Source organism: Coregonus clupeaformis, chromosome 17 (genome assembly GCF_020615455.1).
Source record: "Coregonus clupeaformis isolate EN_2021a chromosome 17, ASM2061545v1, whole genome shotgun sequence".
NCBI classification, from domain to species: domain Eukaryota; kingdom Metazoa; phylum Chordata; class Actinopteri; order Salmoniformes; family Salmonidae; genus Coregonus; species Coregonus clupeaformis.
The window spans coordinates 8,262,618-8,275,742 of record NC_059208.1 but is presented as its reverse complement, the minus strand read 5'-3'; the positions used below and the strand labels follow the sequence as shown (position 1 = coordinate 8,275,742).

Sequence of the window (13,125 nt, the reverse complement as noted above, 5' to 3'; positions counted from 1 at the left end):
GCACTAATGAAACAATTTCACACAACAGCCTCTGCCTTGCAGTGCCAATCTCAGCATACTCTCCGCCTCGGAACTTTGTACGGTGCGACGTACGGTCAGAGAGAGAAATTACACTCTGCATCATACTACCACCACCCTCTATCTTACCACCCTTATATTATACCAACACCATGACAGAGTGGAGTGGATGGGGAAAGAGGGAAAGAGAGGAGATAGAGAGGACACAGGAGACTGAAAGAGGGGAGGAGAGGAGACCTAGTCTATGAAGATTAATGTATGCAGTAGATATCTTTGAGAGGTGATGTCCAAATTGCCTTAGACAGGGCATTTAGACAGTAGACAGGGCATTTACTTTGCATCGACTTGAAAAGGTCACAAGTCGCACACCATAAATCACAACATACATATGGAGATCTAGCCTATAGCTCTATAGCTCTGGCATATCATGATAAATGATAGGCCTTTATGGGTCTTTCAAAAGGAATTTGCTATATATATATATATATATATATATATATATATATATATATATATATATATATATACTATATATACAGTGGGGGAAAAAGTATTTAGTCAGCCACCAATTGTGCAAGTTCTCCCACTTAAAAAGATGAGAGAGGCCTGTAATTTTCATCATAGGTACACGTCAACTATGACAGACAAAATGAGGAAAAAAAATCCAGAAAATCACATTGTAGGATTTTTTATGAATTTATTTGCAAATTATGGTGGAAAATAAGTATTTGGTCAATAACAAAAGTTTCTCAATACTTTGTTATATACCCTTTGTTGGCAATGACACAAGTCAAACATTTTCTGTAAGTCTTCACAAGGTTTTCACACACTGTTGCTGGTATTTTGGCCCATTCCTCCATGCAGATCTCCTCTAGAGCAGTGATGTTTTGGGGCTGTCACTGGGCAACAGGGACTTTCAACTCCCTCCAAAGATTTTCTATGGGGTTGAGATCTGGAGACTGGCTAGGCCACTCCAGGACCTTGAAATGCTTCTTACGAAGCCACTCCTTCGTTGCCCGGGCGGTGTGTTTGGGATCATTGTCATGCTGAAAGACCCAGCCACGTTTCATCTTCAATGCCCTTGCTGATGGAAGGAGGTTTTCACTCAAAATCTCACGATACATGGCCCCATTCATTCTTTCCTTTACACGGATCAGTCGTCCTGGTCCCTTTGCAGAAAAACAGCCCCAAAGCATGATGTTTCCACCCCCATGCTTCACAGTAGGTATGGTGTTCTTTGGATGCAACTCAGCATTCTTTGTCCTCCAAACACGACGAGTTGAGTTTTTACCAAAAAGTTATATTTTGGTTTCATCTGACCATATGACATTCTCCCAATCCTCTTCTGGATCATCCAAATGCACTCTAGCAAACTTCAGACGGGCCTGGACATGTACTGGCTTAAGCAGGGGGGACACGTCTGGCACTGCAGGATTTGAGTCCCTGGCGGCGTAGTGTGTTACTGATGGTAGGCTTTGTTACTTTGGTCCCAGCTCTCTGCAGGTCATTCACTAGGTCCCCCCGTGTGGTTATGGGATTTTTTGCTCACCGTTCTTGTGATCATTTTGACCCCACGGGGTGAGATCTTGCGTGGAGCCCCAGATCGAGGGAGATTATCAGTGGTCTTGTATGTCTTCCATTTCCCTAATAATTGCTCCCACAGTTGATTTCTTCAAACCAAGCTGCTTACCTATTGCAGATTCAGTCTTCCCAGCCTGGTGCAGGTCTACAATTTTGTTTCTGGTGTCCTTTGACAGCTCTTTGGTCTTGGCCATAGCGGAGTTTGGAGTGTGACTGTTTGAGGTTGTGGACAGGTGTCTTTTATACTGATAACAAGTTCAAACAGGTGCCATTAATACAGGTAACGAGTGGAGGACAGAGGAGCCTCTTAAAGAAGAAGTTACAGGTCTGTGAGAGCCAGAAATCTTGCTTGTTTGTAGGTGACCAAATTCTTATTTTCCACCATAATTTGCAAATAAATTCATTAAAAATCCTACAATGTGATTTTCTGGAAAAATATTTCTCAATTTGTCTGTCATAGTTGACGTGTACCTATGATGAAAATTACAGGCCTCTCTCATCTTTTTAAGTGGGAGAACTTGCACAATTGGTGGCTGACTAAATACTTTTTTCCCCCACTGTATACAGTACCAGTCAAAAGCTTTGACACACCTACTCATTCAAAGGTTTTTCTTTATTTTTACTATTTTCTACACTCTAGAATAATAGTGAAGACATCAAAACTATGAAATAATACAAATGAAATCATGTAGTAACCAAAGAAGTGTTAAACAATTCAAAATACATTTTATATTTGAGATTCTTCAAAATAGCCACCATTTGCCTTGATGACAGCTTTGCACACTCTTGGTATTCTCTCAACCAGGTTCATGAGGTAGTCACCTGTAATGCATACAGAAGATAGCCCTATTTGGTAAAAGACCAAGTCCATATTATGGCAAGAACAGCTCAAATAAGCAAAGAGAAACGACAGTCCATCATTACTTTAAGACATGAAGGTCAGTCAATCTGGAAAATGTCAAGAACTTTGAAAGTTTCTTCAAGTGCAGTCGCAAAAACCAACAAGCGCTATGATGAAACTGGCTCTCATGAGGACTGGCACAGGAAAGTAGGACCCAGAGTTACCTCTGCTGCAGGGGATACGTTCATTAGAGTTACCAGCTTCAGAAATTGCAGCCCAAATAAATGCTACACAGAGTTCAAGTAACAGACACATATCAAAATCAACTGTTCAGAGGAGACTGTGAATCAGGCCTTCATGGTCGAATTGCTGCAAAGAAAACACTACTAAAGGAAACCAATAATAAGAAGAGACTTGCTTGGGCCAAGAAACACGAGCAATGGACATTAGACTGGTGGAAATCTGTCATTTGGTCTGATGAGTCCAAATTTGAGATTTTTGGTATTTTTGAGACGTATAGTAGTTGAACGGATGATCTCTGCATGTGTGGTTTCCATCGTGAAGCATGGACGAGGAGGTGTTATGGTGTGGGGGTGCTTTGCTGGTGACACTGTCTGTGATTTATTTAGAATTCAAGGCACACTTAACCAGCACGGCTACCACAGCATTCTGCAGCGATACGCCATCCCATCTGGTTTGGGCTTAGTGGGACTATCATTTGTTTTTCAACAGGACAATGACCCAACACACCTCCAGGCTGTGTAAGGGCTATTTGACCAAGAAGGAGAGCGATGGAGTGCTGCATCAGATGACCTGGCCTCCACAATCACCCAACCCCAACCCAATTGAGATGGTTTGGGATGAGTTGGACCACAGTGTGAAGGAAAAGCAGCCAACAAGTGCTCAGCATATGTGGGAACTCCTTCAAGACTGTTGGAAAAGCATTCTCATGAAGCTGGTTGAAAGAATGCCAAGAGTGTGCAAAGCTGTCATCAAGGCAAAGGGTGGCTACTTTGAAGAATCTAAAATATAAAAATATATTTATTTGTTTAACACGTTTTTGGTTACTACATGATTCCATATGTGTCATTTCATAGTTTTGATGTCTTCACTATTATTCTACAATGTAGAAAATAGTAAAAATAATGAAAAACTCTTAAATTAGTAGGTGTGTCCAAACTTTTGACTGGTACTGTATATCAGTGCCTTTCCATCCCATCCTGTCCTCTTCCTCCTGTCCTCCACTTCCTCTTCTCTTCCTCTCCTCTACTGCCTTTGAGGAGTTGTGATTGGAAGGTGGCCATTAGAATACAGCTGGTTAGTTCTACATCTGCCCAAGCTTTATTCTATGTTTTTCAATAAGTATACAGTAGGTACACGGTTTGGTGGGAGCTGAAATGTGAAAGCAGTGAAAGAGCTTCAAGGGATAGCAAATTGGAATTTCGTACATGTTTTATTATGTAGTAAAAATGCAATCTTGTAGGGATTGGATGGCACACATGATTCTAGTTGATATGCCACTGGTGGCGTGGAATTATATATCTTCACTGATGGCAGCGGTCGTTGCGTCCTTCAGTCTCTGATCCTGAGGCAGTCATTAAGTTGAAATAACCAATGTCCTTCTCAGATGAAATCATTCATGATTTAGTGTTTTAGTTAGTCACATTTGTAGTTAGAGTCACATTTGTTTTAACAGGATTATAAACTGTTGCCAGGAAACACTGTGTGTGTGTGTGGGTGGGTGGGGGTGGAGTTAGAGGAAGAGGTAAGGAAGCTTCAGGATTTAGTGTTTTATCTAATAGAAGCTAGAGCAAGGAAGCTATATTAGGGGAGACAGTATTACAGTAGGAGGACAGCTAGAACATGGCTAGCATAGAATACATCAAAGCCAGTAAAACCCTCCAACTACAGGCTCATATCCCTGTGTGTGGTGGAAGGGGGGGGGCTGCTACAGGGCCTACAAACGGGGGATGTTGTTCAACAATTTGCCTCTCGTACCTTTAAAGTTCAGAGTGATCCTTTCTTACACACTTTATTTATTCATACCGCTTTGTTCTCTCTCCCCCCTCCCCTCCCCATCTCTCTCTCTCTCTCTCTCTCTCTCTCTCTTCTACCTCCGAGACATGTCAGTAGCGACAGCTATTATTTTGGGCCCTTTCCATCGGTGTGTGATTTAATGTTTTCTATCTGTATGTCTACAACACCACAGGTTGCTCTGGAGCCTAATCCGTGTGAGTGTGAGTGTGTGGCCGTGTGCTATCTGTGCAATTATAAGCAATTAACTAAAGACTAACGGCTGCTACATGGGAAGAGAATAACACTTTGGTTGCTGTTGTCTCTGGACAGTTTCAACTTCAGGAAGTGCTCTGCGTCTGGTCTGTTTTCTGTTGTTAGTAAACACACATTTATCATTTATTCTTACAAGCCTTTCCACCATTCATTTTAGCAGAAATTACAGAAGTTTGTCATAATTTCGTTCAGGTGAATATTTAATTAGATTACACAACACATGCACAGACACACACACACCCTAGATACACACAAATGCACATTACTATTCTAATTACATGGGATAGGCCTTCCGTTGCATGAGAAGCTCATTTGGGCACAGAGGAGTGTGTGTGTGTGTGTGTGTGTGTGTGTGTGTGTGTGTGTGTGTGTGTGTGTGTGTGTGTGTGTGTGTGTGTGTGTGTGTGTGTGTGTGTGTGTGTGTGTGTGTGTGTGTGTGTGTGTGTGTGTGTGTGTGTGTGTGTGTGTGTGTGTGTGTGTGTGTGTGTGTGTGTGTGTGGCAGAAGAGCATATGAATGATGAGTTAATGAGAGAATTCAGTGGAACGTATCTGATGATGGTGACATTCACTTCCTGAAACCAAGCAAGGCGTCCTCCATTGAGGAGAAACTTTGTATAAGGCTAAGCCATGGGGGCTGCCTTTCCTCTCCTCCTCTCCTCCTCATCCTCCTCCTCCTCCTCTCCACAGCCTGGAGAGGGGACGCGTCTCCCTTAAAGACCAGAGGAGAAAGAGAAAGTGTCTTGGTTGTTTATTGTAAGGGGAATGCCTTCTGCCAGCCTGCCCAGCCCACCTGCTGTTTCAAACAGGAGAAAAGTTAGTCCAAATTAACAAAGAAAACAGATGGAGAACAGCGGGCAACTGGCGTGTGCGTGTGTGTGCCTGTTTGTGTGTGTGTGCGTGAGTGTGTGTGTATGTGTGTGTGTTCCTGCCGGCTAGGTGGGATGCCTTTAAGCAGGGCCTGGCATGGAGTCAGAGTGGCTCTTTAACACAAGTCCTGTTCAGTGCTCTGGTCCTGCCAAGGCCTAATAGCTTTAATATTGCAGATTTAATATTGCAGCTTTAATATTGCAGATTTAATATTGCAGCTTTAATATTGCAGATTGTGGGTTCTATCAATGTAATTGTTTGCATCATTTCCAATCCCCCATATTTAATTAAAAATATATATTTCCTTCTTTACCATTTAGAGTAAACTAATGGACAATACTTAGACTTTAATTCCAATTGATCTATTTTTGCTAACTTTCTATAAAACAATTTTGTAGTGAGATCATTTCTTTCTTTCGGGATATGAATACACTTCACCATCAGACCATTTTATTGGTCAACAACACAGTAATGTAAAAGTTGTATTTTTTAGCGATCCAATATGTAATATGGTACACTAATCATAGTTCGGTTGTAATCCATAGACGTTAGATAAATTGTCTAGATCCTCTATAAGGCTGTGCAGGGATCCTGTGGACTGTTTGAGTTAAAGTAGAGTCCTTTTGACCTGTCTACCATGCCAGGGAAATGTGTGAGTTAATGGAGAGCCATGACAGGGCAGTGTCCGTGTGCATGTGTGTTTGTGTGTGTGTAAGATAGGGTACGGTGCGTGTGGAAGTAAACTGGGCTTTATGTGAAGTGATATGCATGTCCTCTGCTTGTCCACCCACCACCAGTGTTCCACTCCTGCTACTCTCACTGGTTCAGTCCAACTCACGCCAAGGGCAGAGACTGTGGCTCTCCGCTGGTACCATAGCCAATAGCAACATTTACATTTACATTTACATTTACATCATTTAGCAGACGCTCTTATCCAGAGCGACTTACAAATTGGTGCATTCAACTTATGATAATTTTTATGGGGGGTGGGGGAAGAAGGATTACTTTATACTATTCCAGGTATTCCTTAAAGAGGTAGGGTTTCAAGTGTCTCCGGAAGGTGGTCAGTGACTCCGCTGTCCTGGCGTCGTGGGGGAGCTTGTTCCACCATTGGGGTGCCAGAGCAGCGAATAGCTTTGACTGGGCTGAGCGGGAACTGTGCTTCCATAGAGGTAGGGGAGCTAGCAGGCCAGAGGTGGATGAACGTAGTGCCCTCGTTTGGGTGTAGGATCAGAGCCTGAAGGTAAGGAGGTGCCGTTCCCCTCACAGCTCCGTAGGCAAGCACCATGGATTTGTAGTAGATGCGAGCCTCAACTGGAAGCCAGTGGAGTGTGCGGAGGAGCGGGGTGACATGAGAGAACTTGGGAAGGTTGAACACCAGACGGGCTGCAGCGTTCTGGATAAGTTGTAGGGGTTTAATGGCACAGGCAGGGAGCCCAGCCAACAGCGAGTTGCAGTAATCCAGACGGGAGATGACAAGTGCCTGGATTAGGACCTGTGCCGCTTTCTGTGTAAGGTAGGGTCGTACTCTGCGAATGTTGTAGACAGAGCCATGTGACTTGGTATGTAGAGAGAATAGGAGAGGGCCTAGAACTGAGCCCTGGGGGACACCAGTGGTGAGAGTACGTGGTGCGGAGAAAGATTCTCGCCACGTCACCTGGTAGGAGCGACCTGTCAGGTAGGACGCAATCCAAGAGTGAGCAGCGCCGGAGATGCCCAACTCGGAGAGGGTGGAGAGGAGGATCTGATGGTTCACAGTATCAAAGGCAGAGGATAGGTCTAGAAGGATAAGAGCAGAGGAGAGGGAGTTAGCTTTAGCAGTACGGAGAGCCTCCGTGACACAGAGAAGAGCAACCTGAGTAGTATTACTTAGTCTATTCACCTTATCAACAAACTTGTTTTTCAGAGGGGTCTTTTTATTCTGTGTACAGTATATCATGGTATGTATTGTCCATTATTTGGGCATAGGAGACATGCAGCATTTAGCGATTGTGTTTCATTTAGGACCATTTTGTTCTCGGTTATTATGTAGCTGCTGGCTTTAAATCCTGTGGTTGGTATGGTTAGAGCTGAGAGAGGGTACTAGGAACTGGGATGATGAGCCTGACAGGGTGGTAAAGGTCACCTTCACTCACTGTCTGGCTGAGAGCCCCCCCCCACCCCACACACACACCCTCCCCGCCATCCCCATCAGCTGTGATGGTGCCACTACCTCCCTACTCTGGCAGCACCGCCACCGCCTGTCATCTCAGCCCTATCTCAGTGACCTGTAGCTGGCCTGCTATTTTCACACCACAGGGCTAATGGGGCCAAATGACCATGGCTCTGTCCCAAATGGCACCATATTCCCTATATAGTTCCCTATGAGCCTTGGTCAAAAGTAGTGCACTTATATAGGGTGCCATTTGGGATGCAGACCATTGATTCCCCAGGGGGAAATGGACAGGAGGACAAAAGCATTATACTCAGCCAGACCTGGTCATGTGGCTCTTACACTCAGTCAGACACTGTCGCCATGCTACAATGCCACCTAGACTACCACTATTAAATGTTATTTGGACAGAAAATATGGCTTTTTAGCTGCGAGGAGTCTACAGTTTGTTGATGTAGGCATTTATAGTCTGCCCTTGATGATGTCATGTGTTTGGGCCTGAGTGCCCATAGTGGCAGTGCTGCTGTTGTCCTCTAATAGAGCTCATTATTCATTGTATGTCTTTGAGAACAATTTTCTCTTGCGCTTCCCAAAGAACAAAGTATAGCTACGAGGTATGGATTTTCTTTGTCATTTCATTGATCCCCTCAAAAAAGTGGTTCCCACACAAAAACAGACAAACTAGGAAATATTAATTATTTTAATTATTTACTGGATCTACAATACATTACCAAAAGTATGTGGACAACTGCTCGTTGAACATATCATTCCCAAATCAGAGCCATTAATATGGAGTTGGTCCCCCTTTGCTGCTATAACAACCTTCACTCTTCTGTGAAGGTTTTCCACTAGATGTTGGAAAAAAAATTCACCAATTTCATGAAGCTCCCGACAAACAGTTCTTGTGCTGATGTTGCTTCCAGAGGCAGTTTGGAACTTGGGAGTGAGTGTTGCAACAGAGGACAGCCGATTTTTACGCGCTTCAGCGGTCCCATTCTGTGAGCTTGTATGGCCTACCACTTCATGGCTGAGCCGTTGTTGCTACTAGACGTTTCCACTTCACAATAACAGCGCTGACATTTGACCGGGGCAGCTCTAGCATGGCAGAAATTTGACGAACTGACTTGTTGGAAAGGTGGCATCCTATGATTGAGATTGAATGGCTGTGTGCTCGATTTTATACACCTTTCAGCAACGGCTGAAATAGCCGAATCCACAAATTTGAAGGGGTGTCCACATACTTTTGTATATACAGTGCATTCGGAAAGTATTCAGACCACTTGACTTGTTCCACATTTTGTTACGTTACAGCCTTATTCTAAAATGGATTCAATTGTTTTTTCCCTCATCAATCTACACACAATACCCCATAATGATTTGCAAAAATAAAATAAAATAATGAAATATAACATTTACATAAGTATTCAGACCATTTACTCAATACTCTGTTGAAGCACCTTTGGCAGCAATGACAGCCTCGAGTCTTCTTGGGTATGACGCCACAAGTTTGGCACACCTGTATTTAGGGAGTTTCTCCCATTCTTCTCTGCAGATCCTCTCAAGCCCGGTCAGGTTGGATGGGGAGCGTCGCTGCACAGCTATTTTCAGGTCTCTCCAGAGATGTTAGATGGGGTTCAAGTCCGGGCTTTGGCTGGGCCACTCAAGGGCATTCAGAGACTTGTGCCGAAGACACTCCTGCATTGTCTTGGCTGTGTGCTTAGGGTCATTGTCCTGTTGGAAGTTGAACCTTCACCCCAGTCTGAGGTCCTGAGCACTCTGGAGCAGGTTTTCATCAAGGATCTCTCTCTACTTTGCTCCGTTCATCGTCCCCCGATCCTGACTAGTCTCCCAGTCCCTGCCACTGAAAGACATCCCCACAGCATGGTGCTGCCACCACCGTTCTTCACGGTAGTGATGGTGACAAGTTTCCTCCAGATGTTATACCTGGCATTGAGGCCAAGGAGTTCAATCTTGGTTTCATCAGACCAGAGAAGTTTGTTTCTCATGGTCTGAGAGTCCTTTAGGTGCCTTTTGGCAAACTCCAAGTGGGCTGTCATGTGCTTTTTATTGAGGAGTGGCTTCCGTCTAGCCACTCTACCATAAAGGCCTGATTGGTGGAGTGCTGCAGAGATGGTTGTCCTTCTGGAAGGTACTCCCATCTCCACAGAGGAACTCTAGAGCTCTGTCAGAGTGACCATCGGGTTCTTGGTCACCCACTGACCAAGGCCCTTCTCCCCCGATTGCTCAGTTTGGCCAGACTCTACGAAGAGTCTTGGTGGTTCCAAACTTCTTCCATTTAAGAATGATGGAGGCCATTGTGTTCTTGGGGACCTTCAATGCTGCAGACATTTTTTGGTACCTTTCCCCAGATCTGTGCCTCGACACAATTCTGTCTCATAGCTCTACGGACAATTTGTTTGACCTCATGGCTTGGTTTTTGCTCTGACATGCACTGTCAACTGTGGGACCTTATATACACATGTGTGTGCCTTTCCAAATCATGTCCAATCAATTGAATTTACCACAGGTGGACTCTAATCAAGTTGTAGAAACATCTCAAGGTTGATCAATGGAAACAGGATGCACCTGAGCTCAATTTCGAGTCTCATAGCAAAGGTTCTGAATACTTATGTAAATAAGGTATTTCTGTTTATTATTTTTAATACATTTGCAAAAAATCTAAAAACCTTTTCCCGCTTTGTCGTTATGGGGTATTGTGTGTAGATTGATGAGGATATATATACTCAAGTACTCCTGAGTGGCGCAGTGCTAACTGTGCCACTAGAGATCCTGGTTCGAATCCAGGCTCTGTCGCAGCCGGCCGCGACTGGGAGACTCATGGGCGGCGCACAATTGGCCCAGCGTCGTCGAGGGAATGGCCGGCAGGGATGTAGCTCAGTTGATAGAGCATGGCGTTTGCAACGCCAGGGTTGTGGGTTCGATTCCCACGGGGGGCCAGTATAAAAAAATATATATGTATTCACTAACTGTAAGTCGCTCTGGATAAGAGCGTCTGCTAAATGACTAAAATGTAAATATATATATTTTAAAATAAGGCTGTAATGTAACAAAATGTGGAACAATTCAAGTGGCCTGAATACTTTCCGAATGCACTGTATAGTGTATGTTATTCTAGCTTGAAGAGCAGGGCAATAGACTTTGACCCACAAAGACTGTTTGAGTTCTAAGTTGTTGAACGCAATGGTAACTTATTTCTTCACTATTGATGCCTTCTAACCACCACTTCCCCTCTCTTTCTTTCCCCTACAGCTGGCTGTACCTTTGACGATGACTCTGACCCTGGGCTGTGTGAGTACAAGCAGGGACAGGAGGACGACTTTGACTGGCAGCTGATGAGGACATACAACTGGCCACACACAACCCCAGACCTGCTGCGAGGTAAATCTCAACACTGTTACAATGTGCTTCATAACCTTAGGTCTTCATCTACATTTCTTTCTGATTATCATAATTTCTGATGTAAGTTTTAGCAAAGGGTCCCAAAAACTCTACCCCCTTTTCCAAATGCACACTTTACTATTTGTTATGGAGTATTTGGACAGTTGGACTATGTTTTTTTAGCCTAGGGCTGTAGCGGCCATGACATTTTGTCCGCCGGTTATTGTCATGCAAAAGACTGCCGGTCTCACGGTAATTGCCCATTAATTAACATAAACGACTTTAGCATCTCCAGGCCTCCACACATACTTGCTGCATTCAAGCTGCTGATGTGTGCCTTTGGAACATCTACATCTAAAAAGTCCCAAAAAAGCTGTATAATTTACACCATCACAATAAATCCATTTTTTATTTTAGTCCAGTCTAAAGAAACATTATGAAATGAATAAAATGTATTTTACAAGAACAGAAAATGAGTTGGCCTACTGTATGTTATCTGGCTATGCTCCATGCCATAGGCTGTAGGCTTGTTAATTTAGCTGAAGATGTGCTTATAAGGACCATTATTTTATATTAGTTTATAGTAAGAAGAATTTAATTGAACTTAGCTGAATAAAATAGAAAGGATATTTTTCCCATTCCGGAGCAAGTGTGCATATGAAGTGGCTATGTTGAGCGTGAAATTTATAATTTGAAACAGGTCCTATAGGCTAGATTTAGAGTTATTTGGCAACTTTAGATGTGAATGATACAAACCTTAGAATGTCTTTGAAATCAAAACATATATGGGCTGCATAATGTGACTATAGGCTATTGATGCTTTGAGAAAGTCTGAAAAAAAGCTTGCACTCAATTCCTTGCCTCAGGCTGCACAGCTGTTCTCGCATAAAGTGATCATATTTTCACCCATCAGACTATTCTCTATTTAATATTGTCTTTACTAATATGTCAAATTAGTTAGGAATGGATAGGCTACTTCGGTTTTATAGCAGAGCTGTGCTTAAAATGAGCAGCTGAGAAATACATATACAGTGGGGAAAAAAGTATTTAGTCAACCACCAATTGTGCAAGTTCTCCCACTTAAAAAGATGAGAGAGGCCTGTAATTTTCATCATAGGTACACGTCAACTATGACAGACAAAATGAGGAAAATAAATCCAGAAAATCACATTGTAGGATTTTTAATGAATTTATTTGCAAATTATGGTGGAAAATAAGTATTTGGTCAATAACAAAAGTTTCTCAATACTTTGTTATATACCCTTTGTTGACAATGACACAGGTCAAACGTTTTCTGTAAGTCTTCACAAGGTTTTCACACACTGTTGCTGGTATTTTGGCCCATTCCTCCATGCAGATCTCCTCTAGAGCAGTGATGTTTTGGGGCTGTCGCTGGGCAACACAGACTTTCAACTCCCCTCCAAAGATTTTCTATGGGGTTGAGATCTGGAGACTGGCTAGGCCACTCCAGGACCTTGAAATGCTTCTTACGAAGCCACTCCTTCGTTGCCCGGGCGGTGTGTTTGGGATCATTGTCATGCTGAAAGACCCAGCCACGTTTCATCTTCAATGCCCTTGCTGATGGAAGGAGGTTTTCACTCAAAATCTCACGATACATGGCCCCATTCATTCTTTCCTTTACACGGATCAGTCGTCCTGGTCCCTTTGCAGAAAAACAGCCCCAAAGCATGATGTTTCCACCCCCATGCTTCACAGTAGGTATGGTGTTCTTTGGATGCAACTCAGCATTCTTTGTCATCCAAACACGACGAGTTGAGTTTTTACCAAAAAGTTATATTTTGGTTTCATCTGACCATATGACATTCTCCCAATCCTCTTCTGGATCATCCAAATGCACTCTAGCAAACTTCAGATGGGCCTGGACAAGCAGGGGGACACGTCTGGCAGTGCAGGATTTGAGTACCTGGCGGCGTAGTGTGTTACTGATGGTAGGCTTTGTTACTTTGGTCCCAGCTC

General features: G+C 43.5%; 1 protein-coding gene across 6 annotated transcripts in view; it reads left to right on the top strand.

The window, feature by feature from the left end:
• The window catches only part of LOC121586539 (receptor-type tyrosine-protein phosphatase U), a 293,456-nt gene that overhangs the window by 86,541 nt on the left and 193,790 nt on the right, over positions 1–13,125 (top strand). For all 6 annotated transcript variants that reach the window (XM_041903296.2, XM_041903293.2, XM_041903295.2 and 3 more), the window contains exon 2: positions 11,020–11,148. In XM_041903296.2, coding sequence (XP_041759230.2) covers positions 11,020–11,148 — 129 coding nt within the window. The remainder of the gene's footprint in view (positions 1–11,019; positions 11,149–13,125) is intronic.